The sequence below is a fragment of the Panthera uncia genome, assembly GCF_023721935.1.
Source record: "Panthera uncia isolate 11264 chromosome C1 unlocalized genomic scaffold, Puncia_PCG_1.0 HiC_scaffold_3, whole genome shotgun sequence".
Taxonomy (NCBI): domain Eukaryota; kingdom Metazoa; phylum Chordata; class Mammalia; order Carnivora; family Felidae; genus Panthera; species Panthera uncia.
The window spans coordinates 73,285,928-73,304,744 of NW_026057584.1; the positions used below are offsets into that span (position 1 = coordinate 73,285,928).

Below are 18,817 nucleotides of genomic sequence, written 5' to 3' on the forward strand. Positions count from 1 at the left end.
AAAAGGAAAGGAAAGGAGAGGAAAGGAAAAGAAAGAAAAGATAGACGGGAGGGAGGGTGGGAAGGAGAGAGGAAGGAAGGAAGGAAGGAAGGAAGGAGGAAAGAAAGAGAAGGAAGGGGAAGAAAGAGAAGGAAAGGAAGAAAGAGCAGGAGAGAGAGAGGGAGGGAGGGAGGAAGGAAAAAGAAAGGAAGTAAGAAACAAGAAAAAGAAAGGGAAAGGGAAAGGAGAATCCTTAGTCTGCCTATAAGGACCCATGGGACCACTCTTCCTTCCTCTCCCTCTTCATCTGTTGCCATTCTTTTCTCCTTCACACCCTGACAACATTCATCTTCTTTCTGGTTCTTGAGTGCCTAGACAGTCATCTAACTTAGAGTTTTTGTACAAGGGGCATCCTCTGCCTAGGGCTCTCTTTTTTGAAGTTTGGCTGACCCTTGTCTTTGAGGGCTAGCATTCAATATCTCCTCAGAGTTGAATATTCTAGCTTAGAAGGACTGGTCACTAGGGACCAGTTCCCTAAATTAGAGCCATTTTACTTTTTATTTAAGCGTTACATATTTGTACATGGTTTCCCTTACACACCTTTAAGCTCCACAAATAGGCATCACGTCTACTTTATACATATTTACCCTATAATCCAGTTCTGAAATACTGTGTGGTTTATTGATATCCAGTAGGTACTTGCCGAATTAATCAATGAATGTAGCTGCCTAAAAGCCTCCCTTAAGTTCACCTATATTTAATCCTTAACCATGCTCTGTCTCATCTGCCCTCATATTGGATATTTATTTATAGTGTAATCCTTCATTCTTTTCCACACTTTTTCAAGAGTTTTTAAATTTAATATTTATGGACTCACAATTTAACTTGCTCCTTGAACTTACCACACCATTAGCCCTCACAATGGGAGCCTTCAAATCAGGAAAAACATTCTCCAAATACCATTTGAAACTTTTGCATTTTAGTTTCTTTCGAAGTTTCCGTTGTTCGGTGAGGTTTCCAACATCTAACCCTTGGTCTATGAGGTGGTCCCCGTGGCCATAGAATAGCTCCTTGTACTCATCAAGCCAGACCTCAGCAACCCGAACCAAGTTCCGCTCTACTGTCTTCATCCGGTCCTTGGGGAAGGTATATGGATTGTCATTTCTGAATATGTGGCCTACTCGGGAACAGGGAATGATCTCAATTTCACCACCACACATCCATACCTGTAACAGTTTGATAGGAAGCATCAATTATCACATGACTGCCCACAATTCATGGGCAATTAACAATGACAGGAACCACCTGGTGACCACCCCCCTCCCCCCACTCCCAGCTTGAAGGACTACTGTCAACGTCTAAAATCTTTTTCAATGGTTTCAAATTAAGCTCAACAGGTTTATTTAGCTTTGTACATTGCTGTGGAGCGTTTTAGGATTTGTAAACTATATATGGTTTTCTTCCCTACCCTGCAGTGTACATCTTTTTTTAATAAAGAAATTCTCACAGAATCCCAGTGTATAAAATATATCGTATGAAGTCCTGCTTTGGTTGGATCAGGGTAAGGAGTATGTATTTCCTTTTTTTTTTTTTTTTTTTTCCAATTTTCCCTCCTTACATCTTGGGGTGATCCATATAACTTAATGGGACACAACTTGAAAATGAGCTCAAAGTAATACCCCTTTTACTATATACCAACCCACTCCCTAAGAAAACAGTTGCCTTTTGGATTCTCTTCACTCTGGCTACTGCCAAGGATTTCTTAGGTGTTGATCAATGACCATAAATACCCAGAGCTGTCTGAGATGTCCAAAGTTGCTGCAACATCACCTGTTGATGGCCTGCTCTAAAGGCACTTTTTGTACCTCTGTCACTTGCACTAAGATGACCCATTACTGAATGCTTTCATTACTTCTGATATATCAGAAAAATGTTCTTGGAGATATTTTGTATGAAGTATGAATCTCACATCATTTAGGTCAAATGGCAGACAATATTCCCCCTATATTCAGATGTAGAGACAGTGTTATAAAATACTAGGGAACTCTGATAAATTTCATGGGAGCTATTGATTCTTCCAAATTCAATCTGGGATAGAAAAACATTCATCTACAGACCCTAAAGTTTCTGTGAAATTTCTTCCCAGAGACAGTCCCATAGCTGATTATGTTAGTAAAATGAAACCAAATGATAAACTCTTAATTGTAGAAAGAATTTGAGGACCGCCTGGTAATACCTTGAATGAGAGCTCCATATTTTCTCCACCCCAGACATCAAGCCCAGGGTCGTATGTTCCAAGTTCGAAAAAGTAATTTTTATCAATGGAAAATAGTCCACCCGCCATGACGGGACACCTACAAAAAGAAATGTTTGGTTTTTTAAACTTGCATGTCATGCGAATTCAACTTTTTAGAGTGGGTCCCCTGTGCAGTTGTAGTGGAGTTAAGAGACATTTCAAAATAGCTATCGAGGGTGGGGAGGTCTTGGAAAGGAGTCACAAATAGCACTGAAGAGATCAGTTCCGTGGTTCATGGTGGCAGAGATTGATTGGGGTCAACAAAGATGGGGTTTGGAAGTACGATTCTTATTGTCTTTACTCTCTGACCCAAACTCTCCGAATATGTTATTTTTAAAAATGCTTATTTAGTGCTAAGGGAGTACCAGGTACTGCTCTAAGTATTATATATATACACACATACATATACGTATGTATGTATGTGTATATATGTATGTATATATATATATGTGAATGTATATATATATGTGTATATATATATGTGTATATATATGTGTATGTATGTGTGTATATATATGTATGTATGTGTGTGTGTGTGTGTATATATATATATATATATATATAACCTCAGACTTTACAAAAACCCTGAAACTATATACCATTAAGAAAGGACAACACAGAAAAGGTTAGAAATGTTCCCAAGGCCACAGATTAGTATGATGTACATCTGGGGTTCAATTTAGGTGGTCTGGTTTGATGTTATGATCTCTCACTCCACCACACTGCCTCAACTGTAGACAGACTTTACTGACAGCTTGTTATGTGGCAAACACTTTTTAAAGCATGTTATATAATCAGATTTAATTTTCAGATAATGCAGGTAGCTACTTCTATTAGTCTTAACGCAGAACTGAGGAAACAGAGATTCAAAGAGGTTAAGTAGCCTTTTAAAGCTCACGCCATCAGTCAATAGTACAGTTGAGATTTGAATCCAAAGAGTCTGACTCCTGAGCCTTCATTACTGTTATAGATCATGGGGGATAGAAACTACACTTGAATCAGCAGTAATCACTTCCCATGGTGTTAAGATTGAGCCAGCTGAAAGGGGTTTGTGTGGAGAGCTTGCCTTGTGTTTAGGGTATACAACAATCTCAAGGGTAAAATAATTCCTACCCCACACCAACTTCCCTTCCCCTTAGGCACATATTCTGTCTGAATGACAAATGTCCTTTCCCATCTATCCAGAATGCATTCTCTTCCCAACGTTATGTTGGATATAATCTGAGCTCAATCAGTACATTGACCCTCCAAATGGGAGTCTGAAAAAGGCAAAGATGTTCTTTAGGTGTGGGATCAGAGCAAGAGTGTTACATTCAGGCAGATATGGATTTGAATCCCAATTTGTTCTTTTACAAGCTATATATCCCTGGGAAAATTAATTATTTTAAGGCTCAGTGTCCTCATCGCTGTAATGGCAATCCTACCTACCACCTTTTCTAGGGTTATAGAGAGGGCTAAATGCAGACTGCTTAATAAATGATAATAAGCCTACTTGACTTGCTAGGAATATCACTTCTGAAAGCATGGCACCTAGCAAAGGATAGGAGGTAAGTTCTGAGAGAGAATGCCACAATGCACAGTCTGGGCTGGGCTTTCTCTTTACACTTCTCTAGCAATAAAACCCCACTTTCAGTTCATATCTGCTTCTGTGTATATTTCTCAATTCACTTACAGAATATGGCACCCCTCCCATGGAAGGGGTAGGGTTAGACACCAAAAGAAAATCCTAACAATAGTTATTATTACAATAATACTTTTATTACTATTATTTACTCTTCTAATTTTTACTCATGTTGCCTTTAATGTTATGTGTGCTTATATAGCATTTATGCAGCATATTCAACTAGTTTATACTTCTTAGGTTGTAAATCCCAGGGAGAAGGAATAGTGTTAGCAAATTTCTCTGGATTCAGGGCTGAATAGGGTGTAATTGACCATTTAAAAAATGAGTTTTGGTAGTGGGAAACTAATTTCTTCAGGAAACTTTGCTTGCTTTTGATCATCTATTGGTTAAAACCATAATTCTTGATTGTCTATAGAACGACGGGAAACACTTGTTTCGTGGGATTGCTTCCCATGCCTTTGCAAAAAGATACACGATTGCCTCCTAATCTTAAATCTCACACGCTTACCGTATTATATCAGTTTCTTTAATTCTGTTTTTTGCAACAACATCTGGAGGAATTGTTCTCCAACCAAAGTTCATGGGCCACACGAAGATGCCTCTTTGAAAGTTGTCCACTGTCATGTAACTAATCCAGGAAAAGAACACAAATGCTGCTTGAGATCATACACATATACTTGATCAACCTGACACCATGTCTTGTTAAAATGAATGAAGCAAGTGCTTACACAAATGACTCGAGATTATCACAAACTTTTTATAACATTTCAAGAGAATTTATTAGTACAACTTGCATTAGTGACTAATTGGCCGGATTGCTTGTTTTTAACTTCTACTTTTCTTTTAATAATGTTCTGGATATTGTTGAGGGAAAAAATTAGGAGCATATGTACATTTCCCACAAAAAAGATGAATGAGTCTTAAGGGAGATAAATATTTTGGGGCACAGCTGAATAGAAAGAGGAAAGAACTGGACAATGGGTATTAGGAATTCTTGGTATTAAGGGTTAAGCATTTTGATGATCAAGTAAACAATTGGATTGACGTTCTCTGATCTCGATATATCTATTATGTGTTTCCATTTATGTAATTGGGTTAACTGTGTATTTCTCAGATTTGTAAAAGTGTGCAGCCTAGGAATATGACCAGTACTTTCTGCTGCTGTTAGTTAATGAGTCACTTAGAAGTATCTTGTGGAATATGACAATATTACCTCATATCTTTATCATTGATGACTTCGATTACTGGACAGGCTACCTTCTTTCTACTTAAATAAACTCTTTCCAGAAGAGGTTCCAACCAACCGACGTTACATTCCACGTGAGAATCTAAGAATGTCAACACATCACCTAGAGAGCCAGAAAAAGAAAGTTCATTTGAAAAAAGCAATATACTGAGTGTGTGTTTGTTGTGTTCAAAGGTCTTGGAGATTGCTCCAGAAAGGTGATTGCAAAGGCAGTACATTGTAAAGGCCGGAATTATCACCGAATTCCTGGTCCCTATATTTTCATTCTATCATGAAATAAAAGAAATTTTGTTTCTGGAAGCATCATTTTTGTTTGCAAAAAAAAAAAATTGATAAGCCACTTTGAATGGGTAGCCAAGACTTTGAAGGGAATCCTTAGTATTAAAAAGGTGGCTGCTTTGTCTCTTCTAAGGAGGGTGGGTCCCATTACCCTGGGGTGGGGGTGGGGGGGGGTCTGTGGAAAACTGAGCTTTGTTTTTCAGAAGACCAGGCAGAGTTTGATAATCCAAGGTTGGCATCAGAAAGGGGAAATACCATTTTGCATAATAGGGGTGCAACCAGGCAAAAGGGGAGGAATCAGCAAGGCTAGAAGGCAGTGTGGAAGGGCTACAGGGGTGGGAGGAAGAATAGGGAATAGGTTAATGGGTAGAGAGTTTTAGTTTTATAAGCTGAAAAGCATTCTAGAGATGGGTTGTACAACCGTGTGAATATACTTCAGAGCACTGGACTGTGCACTGAAGAAATACAACTGAGACGGTAAATTTTATGTCACCCGTATTTTACCACAATAAAAAATACGAGCGTGGCAGGAGAAAGAGAAAAGAAAGAGAAACTTGGAGGCTAAAAAATACTCATTAAAAATCCTTGTTCTCCTATTCGTTGTGTGCAGCAATACTTGCATCTCAATAAAATTCTAAGTAGCATCTACATTGTTCCAAATGATTTATGCAGGTGGATTATGTGTGTGTGTGTGTGTATGTGTGTGTGCGTCTAAGATTAATAATAACCTGAGGAATCTGAACTATGACCGAAATCCTATGTATCCTTTCAGGCCTGACCAGAGGCAATCACAGAAGCTTCTCTGGCAGGCCTCGTGGCGGGAGGCCGCCCTCTCACACCAGACATGGTCTGCAGCCAGTGCGCCCCAGCCTCTGAAGGGAATTGCAGTCAAGAGCTCAGGCCCTCCCTCCCACTCAGTGGACATGCCCTCAGCAAAGCTGTGTTTCCAGTCCACATTCTTCCATTTTCCTCCACTCCGAGGACCGCTTCAGGCCAGGAACCCAGCTTCACCATGTGGGAGATGGGTAGATCTCCAGCACATTTGCCTCCACTCTGATTCAGCATTCGGTACTTTCCCACTCCTACCCCTCTCTTTTCTCTCACCCTAGCCCCCAGGGCTATAAAACAGGAGGAGTCTTTTGTTCTGGGCTCCTTTAGGCAGTAAGACGATCCTCACATCTGCTCAATCCATCAGTCCATTTCTCTACAGGGAAGAATGGAACATTGAGGGAGTCAGCACTTTTCTTCTGTTTCAATTCTTACTTACACTTCTTACTTACATTGTTGGAGGAAATGATTAAAGACTTGAGCGTTACTTTCATTTTGTCTTGTTTGAACTGACCACTCTAATACCTGGCTGCCCCCCCCCCCCCACCGCTTAGCTCTTGACTAACCAGTAATAACATCAGTTATTTTCAATTAAGTGTTTTTTTCTATCCCAGACAATGGTTCTAAGCATTCTACATGGCTGTCTTGTTTAATTCATGCAACAACCCTGAAGTATAAGTCTAATTTTTATTCCCACTTCGGAAATGAGAAGGAGGTCTAAGTTTTATTCCTTTTGAAGAGAAACAAAGAACTTAAACTTTTCCAAGTTTGCACAGCCAAGTGGCAGCCTGATATTAGAAAAGAGTTTATTCCATTGCCTGTGTGCCTAAAAAAAGAAAAAAAAAATGGCCAGAGAGAGGAAAAGCTATTAGACCTTGAAGGCTTGAAGTAAAGGCAGAAGACAATAGCAGGCAAAGAACAAGGTGAAATTAGATACCTGGATGATAGATCATGATCCACTAAAAACCGTAACCAACCTCTTAATTAATGGTTCAATATTTTATCAATTAACTGATCAACAATGGAATTTTTGAAAGAGGGTGAAGAAACCGAACTTAGCCAAAATGTTGGTGAGGAATGTTCTTGAGAAGTCTCTTTAGGCAGAAGTGGGTTGTGCTAGACCAAAGTCTCCATCCCTGCTCATCTTCAATTGTAGGGACACAACGGTTATAACTCCTGATCATGCTGGGGGAGTCTTATTTTCAGAGATTATGGCTCGTTGGATAATGAAAGATCATTATCTCCTAAGGGTCTCCCCTTGCACAGCCCGCTCCCTGTGTGTGAAGGTTCACAGGGGCCATCTAGTGTGTAAGGTATGTAAGCATGGTCTGCTAAGGTCCTACTTGGTTGGTATATATAACAGGTGCAGAAGACAGTCCCTTTCTCTTACTACTTATTATTTTTTTTAATTTAAAGTCAAGGTAGTTAACAAACAATGCAGTATTGGTTTCGGGAATAGAACCCAGTGGTTCATTACTTACATATAACACCCCAGTGCTTATCCCAACAGCTGCCCTCCTTAATGCCCATCACCCATTTAGCCCATCCCCCCCTCCCATCTCTCCTCCAGCAAACCCTTTGTTCTCTGTATTTAAGAGTCTCTTATGGTTTGCCTCCTTCTCTGTTTTTACCTCTTATCACTGCTACTGCTGGTCCATTTAAACCAAAGAGCAGTCTCTACTAGACTGCCTGTTCCTATCCTCAGGATACGCTTATAGGGTCAAAGAGTCTGGATTGACTTTCTCAGTCCTTGGTGGTAGCTAGATGAGTCCCCAACCCTACATTCACTTCCCACCTGGCCCAGATCCCCATACAGATTTTCATTCACTTGTTGCCAGGACCCAAAGGAAGCAGCCTCTGCCCAAAACATAGACTGGAATTTTATACTGTTTTATTTTGGGCAAGATGAGAATCCTCCTATGCGTGAATGTCATTGCTCCATTTTCAGACACTTTTTAACTTAAAATAAGATCTCAGGAACTAGACCAGGGATCTGTCTATGTTGCTGACTCTGGTTAGGATTTCCACTTGTGGTGGATATGGTCTGGGGACATTTCACACACTATTCCTATCCTGGAGAGTCACGGTGAAATAGACGTAGGACTGAGGTCACAGAGCTCTGCTTTCCTTAGCCACACTGGATAAGTCACTTAACCTTTCTGAGCTTTACCTAATAGAGCTACTTCTAAGATCTACTTAATACCTAAATTCCTTATAAACGGCTAGTATTGTTACTGTTTGTCAATGAGTATTTAAGCAAGAGCTCAAAATAATCTTATCTTGATGGCCAACTGGCAGGTTTTTCTGTTTCCTAAGAGTAGGTCCCAGCAATGCTGGATTGTTTGCAGATGGATTTGATTGTAACTTACTTATTTATTTACTTTTTGACCAGCCCAGAGATGCTTAATGTGCCTAAAGCTTTGGCTTCTTGTTGAGTATGGGCTCCCATATATGTTTAGCTAACCAGCTTGGGATATTGGTGCCAGCACCAGTTAGTGTTGGTTTGCTGTGTGTAGGGTTCCTTGAGGAATGTGAACCTGTCTGGCTGTTTAAATTTTCATAATAATTTATAAATGATGCTAAGGAAACCATCTGTTTTACCTGCAGCAAAAAACAAGTTGTAGAAATTTACGGAAGGACTGTTGCTTTTCAGGAGACCTCAGGGTTGTCCAGGAATTAGATGCCACTTTAGTCCACATACTTAAAGTTAGCCAACTGATTCTTTGGAATGCTCATAGCAATGTCAAATATTTCCTAAATGCCATTGTTATAAAGGAAATGAGAATCTGATCTCTATTCTGACTCTCTGGAGTGTACGACTGAACCTTCTTGACTGCAGACTCTTCTTGGCAGGGCAGTAACTTGCTCTTTCGTTCAATACTAGCATGAGATCCTGGAGGTTGGCTTATACACTTGCACCTCAATCACTGTGTCTCTTTTTACTTCTGTGGCTTCATATAGAACATTTTCCCTAGAGATCCATTGACCGTGGCATACCCTTCAAGTTTTTAAATCCTGTTTGGCCTCTCTAACTCCTCATTCTCAGGAAATAACTGATTGGACCTGGACCTGATCTTTTTGCCTGAATCAGATCCAGATGAAGGACGTATCGTGCCCTGAAAACCGAATATGTAGTGAACATTGCCAGTTGTCAGAGAGTTACTGTTTTTCCCTTAATATTTTGTACTATGTATTTCAGAGAGTCTAATAATACCCTGGGACCAAAACAGGGCCACTTGACCAATTTTTGCAGGTCCTTGGATCTTTGATCTCATCCTTCCTTGCCTGTGGTTTCCCCTTCCTTTTCTCTGAATCCTAAAGGGTAAATCTTTAGGAAATCATAGCTATTAAGGTCTGTCAGATTTTGGATTCAGATTCTGGTCCTTCATCTCTTTGTTTGGCTGAGGCAGTCTAGAGACATTTTCTGCCCTGATATCTTTGCTGATCTCTGATTACAAAGACTGTTCAGGTCCAGGGTGTCTCCTACTAATGCTCTATTTGTGATGGCTAGGGAATGCCCAGAGGGGAGTCTGGGAGAACTCACCAGGTTGACCAGCCTTGCTCAGTCCAGACCCTGAATAGTCCTTGAATTATTTCCTCATCTAAAGCTGGTACAGGATTCTGAATCCCCTTGAATTTTTCACAGGACTCAAGTACACTTCAGGGCCCTTGGATATATCCTTGGACAAAGCCATTACTAATCCCATTGAAACATACCTTTCTACTTCTTCTAAGATAGTTTAGAAGCAACTCTTCATTAGACAGTGACAAGCAATTAAGATGCACCTAGCTGGCCTTTCCAAAGTAAATTTGGGACCCCTTAACAAGTCACTACCACAACATAGTGGGATTGGCCAGAATCTAAAAAACAAATAAAACAAAAAGAGAAGATACTAGAATTTGTTGCACATGTTATTTCATGAAATGTCTATTGTAGTTATATGTGTAACATAGGTATGCAGTAGGTTCTGATGCAAAATTTATTTCTTAACATGGGTTATAGTCAAAATAGTTTTAAGAGTTACCAGACTAGAATTGAGCTAATGTACTTGAGAGTATTAGGGACAAAGAGCCAAATTTACATTATTACATTTGGATTTACTAAATTCAAAGAATGATTTGATGGCTGTAACCATAAGTACTTGAACAGGCCAAGTAGGCAATTACTTTGACCAAGTTCATTGCACCCCATCTAAAGAGGCCTCCTGTGTTGTCTAACAGTATGGACTATTGCGGAGATCATCTCCAGCATGTGTCGTGCTCCATGCAAGGCAGAGAGAAGTTTTTATAAGCATTGCATTTCTGGTTCTGCACTTGTCAGCTTTCTCTACATGGATATCTCATTTTCATCTCAAATTTACATGAACAAAATTGGAACTCAACTGCAATCCCAAATCTGTTCCTCTGGTTATGAGGAACATCCACCAAGTTGCTCTGATTCCAGTCCTAGGGTTTTTTTGTTTTTGTTTTGTTTTACTTTTTGACTCGTTTCATTATTACTCTCTTTATATCTTACTTGATGACAAGCCCTGTGGGCTCCTTATCCACAATATATTCTTACTCTGACCACTCCCTTCTTCTGTCCTAGTACCTCCCTGGTGCCTGGACAACTGTAATAGCCTCCTAAATGGTCTCCCTACTTCTTCTTCACATTTCCCTAATACCCGTTCTCTACAAGGCAGCCAAAGTGAGCTTTAAATTAAGTCAGACAATTTTATTCACCTGTTTAATGTACTTCATCGGCTTCATATTATACCAAGAATAATGCCTACACTCCTCAGATGACTCATAAAACTTTGCAAAAGCCTGCCTTTGCCTTGCCCCCCAAATGAATCTCATACCACTCTCTTTATGGTCGGCACCCATCAACCATAATAAACTTCCTTCTTTAGCTTAAATAGACAGAACATATTTCTACATCAGGACATTGTACTTCTTGTCCCACTTGCCTGGGGATGTTCCTTATCCAGATCTTAGCCCCAAACTTGTCAGTTTGGACTATTTCCTCACTTCCTAGTTTTGAATCATTTGTGGGTAATTACTTCCCAAAAGAAGTCAAACATGGATTTTTACTTAATTTTTCAAATGCAGCCTATCATTAAGAATCTTATCTGTCCCTGCAATGTTAATTTTAGTGTGATGTGTTTGTAGTTAGTTTAAAATTTCCATTACAGGCCAAAGAAATTTGTTAGCAAACCAGTGGGATATGAAAAGTTCCAGATTTGTGGTCTAGTTACAAGGTGGTGTAACTCAGGTGAGTAGATAATTTACCATTAGAACATGCTTAAATACAAGCTGGTGGAAATCTGCAATGCCATGGCTTACAGAGGAGAGTGATATCTAAATGTCTAGAGGCAGCAAAATGTAGTAGGTCAGACTGAGGATTCGGAGTTTTCTGGGTTCCAATCCTGTTGTATCAGTTACTAGCTGGGAGAACTTGGGCAAGTCATAACCTCACTGTGCCTTTATATCTTCATCTGTAAAATGAGGAAAGTACTTGTACCTACCTCCTAGAGTCATTGTGAAGATCAAATCAATTAGTCCAGAAAGTGTTTAGAATGGAACCTGGTATGTAAGTTCAGCTATTATCATGGCGTACAGGTCTTTCCACAGCAGGATGTGAAAATGAACCTATATGTTTGGCATTAATGTTAGAGTACTCATGAGAGAAAAGATTTGTCTCCTCCCTTTCACTCCCCAACACCCACACACTAAAAAGAGGTGAAGAAAAGAGCATATTGCTCTTGAGAAGGTAGAAATTGCTATCAGAAGAGCAGACACAGGTCAGGGAAGAGAGAAGTAAACAATTCTAAGTCCTCAAATACAGATAGGATCAGGCCAAGACAGCTTAGGCTTGAGGGGGCTCCTAGTGATCAAATTTGGGACAATTTGAGTACCACAAATAAATAAAGGAAAGAAGGAAGGAAGGAAGGAAGCTGATAACATACAAATTGAATTTTTGAAAGCATAAATTAATAGTGGGGATTTCCCTATAAGAGGGAAAGAGGAGGGAGGGAGAGAGGGCAAGGGTGGGAGAAAAAGAAGAGGGAGGGAAGGCAGAAGAGATGAACAGCCCTCAGTGCAATAAATGATCCAAGCAATGATCATCAATGGGTGTAAAACCATTGGGTAAAATGTAGGGAAAACAGAGTATTCATGTGGATCAAAGTATTACCCCACAAATTGCTTCTTACCCCCCAAAGAAAAATCTGACTGTTAACATTTTAACTAAGTGCTCAAATTTACCATCACCAACAGTTGGACAACTTGACATCATGTGTCTCTTGATTTGAAGCCATAAGCAGTACGCAAGTCCTACCACCTACAGAGTAGAATTCTATCCAGTATGCACGCCAGAAATGTTTAGCCTGATTGTAACATGAGGAAACAGTGAGGAAATTTCGGAATGTGGTCAGATGTTCAGAACAAATGGCCTGGACACTGAAAAAAACACAAGTCAGTGATAAGTAGGGTGTTTTCTACTCTAGATTGAGAAACCAAGAAGAGTAAATAACCAAATGCAGTGCATGAAACTTAATTAGATCTCAAATTTCAAAAGACAAAAGCAACTATTAAAAACATTTCAGGAGCAATAAGGGAGTCTGAAAAGAGCATAAACCAGACGATATTCAGATATGAAAGTGTGCTTATCTAATAGAATGTCTCTATTTTTTCAGAGATGCCTATTAAGGTACACAGAGTTGTAGGGTCATGATGTCTGTAAATTCAAAAGTTGAGAAAAAAAAAGTGTGTGTAAACAAACGTGTGTATGTGTGTGTGTGTGTGTGTGTGAGAGAGAGAGAGAGAGAGAGAGAGAAAGCACATATTGCAAAAAGCTAAATATTGGTGGAATGATGATGGCATTATGGTTGTTCCCTGCAGTATTATTTCAAATTTGCTGTATATTTGAAAAAAAAAAAGAAACTAAAACAAAAATATAGCCAAAATACAAAATTAACAGCTTCTTACCTGTTGCATTCTGTGCTCCTGCCAGCCTGGCTCTTATTAAGCCGTGTCTCTCTTTGAGGCGAAGAATTCGAACTTTTGGAAACTGAGACATGTATTTATCCAGATTATCTTTTAGGTAGTCTATATCACAGCAAGAATAGATAAGGAAACACTTTGAGTAACTAGATCTGGATAATACTAGCAGTGCCTCCTTAACATCAAATTCTAGAAACTCTGATATTTACTATCGTCGATAAATTTTATTCCTTGGGCCATGATTTTATTTTCTGATGTCATTTTCTTGGATAGGTTTTTGTCTGTATTCAATTCTCTAAGCTATCTGTTTCTTAAATCTCAAATCCTTTTCAGGGTTGCCAAGTTACAGAGGAGGGCTCACCTTCTCTGAGTATTTGTCAGGACAGGGCAAATTTGCCTTGAAATAAAATAAGCTCAGGTTTCTGTACGAACGTCCCAGCTTACAAACCAAGCCAAGCCAAGACCCAGGCAGAAGGCTAAATAAACATTGTATGCAAATTGAAAAATTTGTGAAAGAAAGATATTGCAACTGCAATTGGTTAAGTCCACTGTCACTTCCCCACTATGATGCCCTCTCCATCATACCTCTTTTGTCTTGTTGGGTGGCCAAAGAGGAATCCATCTAAAACAATGTTGTTGGGGTTCTATGGGGTATATTTATATGACTTGCAATCACTTCTATGTGTAATTAAGCTATTGACAGATATCCTAGGTAGGAATGGCTTCCAAAAGTACTTCTGCTGCTCACTTTCCTACTAATTCTGTGGGACTTTTTCCTTCTTTCTTTTTTTAATGTTTGTTTATGTGAGAGAGGGAGAGAGCAAGCAGGGGAGGGGCAGAGAGAGAGGGAGACACAGAATCCTAAGCAGGCTCCAGGCTCTAAGCTGTTAGCACAGAACTTACGCAGGGCTCGAATTCATGAACCACAAGATCATGACCTGAGCCGGATGCTTAACTTACTGAGCCATCCAGGCACCCCTGTGGGATTTTTTTCTTAAAGAGGACCCTGAAACCATCTAAGCTTTAGGTCCCTCCAAATCTGGACCTGCCATTCATACAGAAGACTATCATTTTCTTGGTGACTAGATACTATTTCTTTGTTGTTCTCAAGGCCCCTTCTCAAAGTTTTCAACCAGTTTTTCTCATGGATTTTCCCTGCTCCCGGACCTCAGTGTGATTCTGGTAGGCACTCTGAGGCTGATGAAACTGGCCCATGTCATTGTGGTCATGATCAAAGCTACGTTGTTCTATTAGGGTTGTCCTCTCTTTGCTATTCGCTAAAGTTTTCTGAAGTGGGTCGCATTTTGGAAATTTGTGGTGTGGTGGGAAGGGGACCTCAGGTGGAAAAGGGCCACTTATGTACACAAATTATGTGATAACCCCAATAGAGAGATTCTTCACTTCTTCTGCACCATGGTGGATTCTGCCTTTGCACTCTGTTGAAGCTTCATCTGTTTGGTCCTATAGACAATTTGTCTTCTCAACACTTAACATGTAATGTGCTTTGCTCTTGAGGAAGAAACCACAGACCGTCCATATCTTTGTTTTCCACGGAGTCTAACTCTGACTTGTTACATATATACCAAAGTTTAATTTTCAGGAGTGTTTTTCTTACCTTTGGTGCTGAAGTCATCCACCAGAAGAATCTCCTTGATGAGGTGCGGAGGAGAGCGATTAAGTACACTATGAACAGACCTCAGCAGAGTGGACCACACTTCATCCACAAAGCACATGATGACACTGGTGGTCGGGAGGTTATTGTGAACTAGCTGCTCTGCACACCTGGGCCAGGACACAAGCAGGGCACAGTGATGTGCTAACAAGAGCCATGAGATGGTTTTAAAAGTCACAGAGTATAATTGTATGTATGTACACATAGACTCACATGCTCTGTTTATCTGTGGGTATGTCTATCTGTTTTTCTATATATCTGTTCATCCATCCATCCGTCATCTACTACATATATCAGTGATAATTTTCTCATGTATCTTTCTTGAGGAAGGGTATAAATAAAATAAACAAGCAGAGGAAGAATAACCAGTAACAGTGGTTGCTATAAAAGCAACACAAGCCATGAGAACTTCCTGTGGAGGCATCTCGTTGTAGTGGACAGGAGATAGGCTGTATTGGTTAGACACTATTTTGAATCTCAGCACCAATATTTCTCAGATCTTTATCCTTTGATACCGTACTTAATATCTCTATATCTCAGTTCCTTCATCTTTAAAATTAGGTGAAAGTTCTTATTCAATAGAGTTTTACGGTCTAGAAAGAATGCACATAAATTGTCTAGCACGGTTCCTGGCACAGGAATTCACCAAATGGTAGCCACCGCTATGCTAATTAGACCATATACCACAAGAGAACACTCCGACATAATTAATGTTACCAAATAGCTTATGATTGCCCTTCCAACTGGCCTCCTGCCAAGTGCCAAAGGAAATATTCTTTTTCTCACTCTGCACGTGAATGCATGTATGGAGATATATGGAGATATATAATTAAACTCTTCATCTTCCCTATCTACTTAGGGGTTGCTTGCTGAGACTCTCTGTGCTACAGAGTAACCACAGTTGAAATAATTTTGCTGGCATAGAGAGGAGGATAAGGCTCCAGTGGGAGTTGGTATTCAGGTAGGTTGTAATTTGTCTTGGTTTTTTACCTTGCCCTGCAGTGCCCATTGCCTCACTGCTGGTTTCTTCCATCCCCTGCTTGTGCTACACTTCTCAGGAGGGTGCCCAGCAGAACCTCACAAAGAATATTCACCATCCTTCTAACACGGCTACTGTTAGTAATGTCATAATTAAATTATGATGATCATAAATAAATATTATGGGCACTCTGTATCATTTCAATTTAAACCAACAGGATCTCTTCCCCCTTTTACAGGTGAATAATTAAAATCATGGTGAGGCTAGTTCACGATTGGACTGTTAGTGAATGACACAGTTGGGACTCAAACTCTGCTGCAGTCTAGCTCTAGAAATAGCCATTCAGGAAGCCTTCAGTTCTTGAGAATAAAAGAAGCTGGCTTCTTTGTATGTCTATGTATCATTTTGTGGGAGTAGACACTTCTGCCAGATAATATAACTACACTTTGCTTAGTCTGTAAAGAAGAAATAGATAAGAGTAAAAACCATAGTAAAACCATATTTGCGTGCATCCACCATTTACCCATCATACTTAATAAAGTACTATTATGCAGATAATTGTAACAACTGGTTGTGATCCATATTATTAACCTCTTCTCTAAATACAGCAAACTGACGCTTGAGAAGTTAGATTACTTACTCAGCATGATTCACCTGGAAAAGATATATAAGGAAATGCGAACGAATGGTCTTCATTTCACTGCGTTATGCTGATTTTTCTGTACTACGAGCATGGGTTTTGGCAGCAGATAGATAAGTGGTCAAATATCAGTTCCCCTAATTACTGGCTTAGATAAATTGTACAACTTCTTCAAACCTCAGTTTGCCAGAGATTAAGAACCTCCAAGCAGAGATTAAGAATCCACTTATTGTAGGATTCAATGCAAATATTATATAAAACTCACCTAGTATATACCTGACACGCAGCAGATACTTAAGAAAAGGTAGGCAAATCCAGCTTTGGTCTGTAATTCCAATGGTTCCCTAAAGTGGATGGTTATTATAGTGACCTACAAGAGCCTCATGAAAACATAAATATCCAATCTCCATATCCCCAAAATCAATTCAGCGGTAGGCTCTGAGAATATATGTCTTAAAAAACAATCAGTATAAATAAAAATCTACAAACAAAAGGACAACTCACGAGTTGTTAATAGGCCAGTTTGGGAACTTGAGTTCTAAGAGAAAGTGGATTTATTTTACTTATTTTTGGTGGATAATCTTTAAAAAAAAATCAACTGAGTGCTGATAGGAGCATGACCTGAGTGTTCAAGTGACATAAAATAAAACAAACAAACACGTTTTGATCAGGTATCGTGATCTAGTGATCAGGTATTTAATGTTAACATTAACTAACAGGCAGCCTAAACTAATCTTATCCTACACTAAAGATCCACAGATTGGCATTTCTGAATAATATGAGATATTCTTGACTTCACTAAGGGCTATATTAGTTTCCTGTGGCTGCTGTAACAAATTACAAGAAAAAAAAATCTGCTTCTCAGTTTCTTCCTCAATTTATCTTTCTTCTCACATTTTACTATGAACAGAAACACCAGGCCACACCTTCAACGCTTGGCTTGGAATTTTTCTCAGCTAAATATCCAAGTTCATGACTTACACATTCTTCTTTCCACACAGCTGTAGGACACAATTTAGCCAAGGTTTCTGCCACTATCTTGCAAAGATCATCTTCCCTCCAGTTCACACTAATGTGTTCTGCATTTCCTTCTGAACCCTCACAAAAGGCACTTAGAAAGGTCATCTTTTTACCAACATTCTGTTCAAGACAATATATGTATTCTTAAAGCATTTTTAAAATGTTTATTTATTTTGAGAGAGACAGAGAGACAGAGCGTGAGCAGGGGAGGAGCAGAGAGAGAGGGAGACACAGAATTCAAAGCAGGCTCCAGGCTCTGAGCTGTCAGCACAGAGCCTGACGTGGGGCTCGAACCCACGAACCGCGAGATCATGACCTGAGCCAAAGTTGGACTCGCAACCAACTGAGCCACCCAGGCCCCCCAAATGTATGTATTCTTAAAGAGGACAGAAACTTTCTTTTCTGTGCTCCTCACTTCCTTCTAAGCCCTCACCTGCAGCATCGCTGACGTCTGTGTTTCTGTCAGCAATTTTCTTCAAAGTAAATGGATGACACTTTCACAGTTTTAGGTATTTATTATAGCAGCAACCCACGTTTTGATTCCGAACTCTTAGTTTCCTGTGACTGCCTATGATGAACCTTCTGGCTTAAAACAACAGAAACATGTGGTTTCACAGGTTTGGAGGCCACAGCATTAATTTATTGATTTTATTTCATATCTTCTGCATCTAGAATTTCCTGCTTACTACAACGCCACAAGCTTGTAGCATAGTTGCACGTAATTAATATTTGATAAATATACATTAAATGGATGGATGGAAAAAAACGGAGATGGCATGGAGCTTAAATCAAAAGATTAATGGTGGAAGAAGAGGTATTTTTCTCTGAGATAGGAAGAAAAAACGTGGTAATGTACATAGATGAGTTTATGCACATGGGATGAGAAGTTGAAAGAATTTGTAGCTCATGTTGGAGAAAGGGTTATTTGTTAATGTAATAGGGTAGGGTGTTGAGAAGAAGAGAGAATATTGAGACACTATGAATAAAGGGAAGGAGTCCTGGCTAACTACACCTAAAAGGATTTTTGAGGAGCGTTGAGTATACTCCTGAATTGGGAGATTTCAAACCTCTAGTGAAAATACCCGGTGCGATTTGCTCCACCAGGGTCGGTCAGCCCCCGGGGTAGGAGAAGATAAAAGCAAACTGCTGAATTAATCCAAATCCAGAGGTCATCAGAGAAAATGAGGTAGAAAAGTGGTAGCGGATTTTGAGGATACTGGTATAAAATAGATAGATGTGCCATTGTGGGCTCTAGGCTGGGAGAGAGGAA

The 18,817-nt window shown here is 39.6% G+C and overlaps 1 protein-coding gene across 1 annotated transcript in view; it reads right to left on the reverse strand.

Annotated features, from left to right (window-relative positions):
* Positions 1-18,817, reverse strand: part of GALNT5 (polypeptide N-acetylgalactosaminyltransferase 5) — a 41,634-nt gene that overhangs the window by 11,678 nt on the left and 11,139 nt on the right. The window contains exons 2-7 of the mRNA XM_049615620.1: positions 14,852-15,018; positions 13,222-13,341; positions 5,113-5,248; positions 4,408-4,527; positions 2,216-2,333; positions 882-1,205 (exon numbers count right to left, since the gene is read on the reverse strand). Of these exons, the coding sequence (XP_049471577.1) occupies positions 882-1,205; positions 2,216-2,333; positions 4,408-4,527; positions 5,113-5,248; positions 13,222-13,341; positions 14,852-15,018 (985 nt within the window). The remainder of the gene's footprint in view (positions 1-881; positions 1,206-2,215; positions 2,334-4,407; positions 4,528-5,112; positions 5,249-13,221; positions 13,342-14,851; positions 15,019-18,817) is intronic.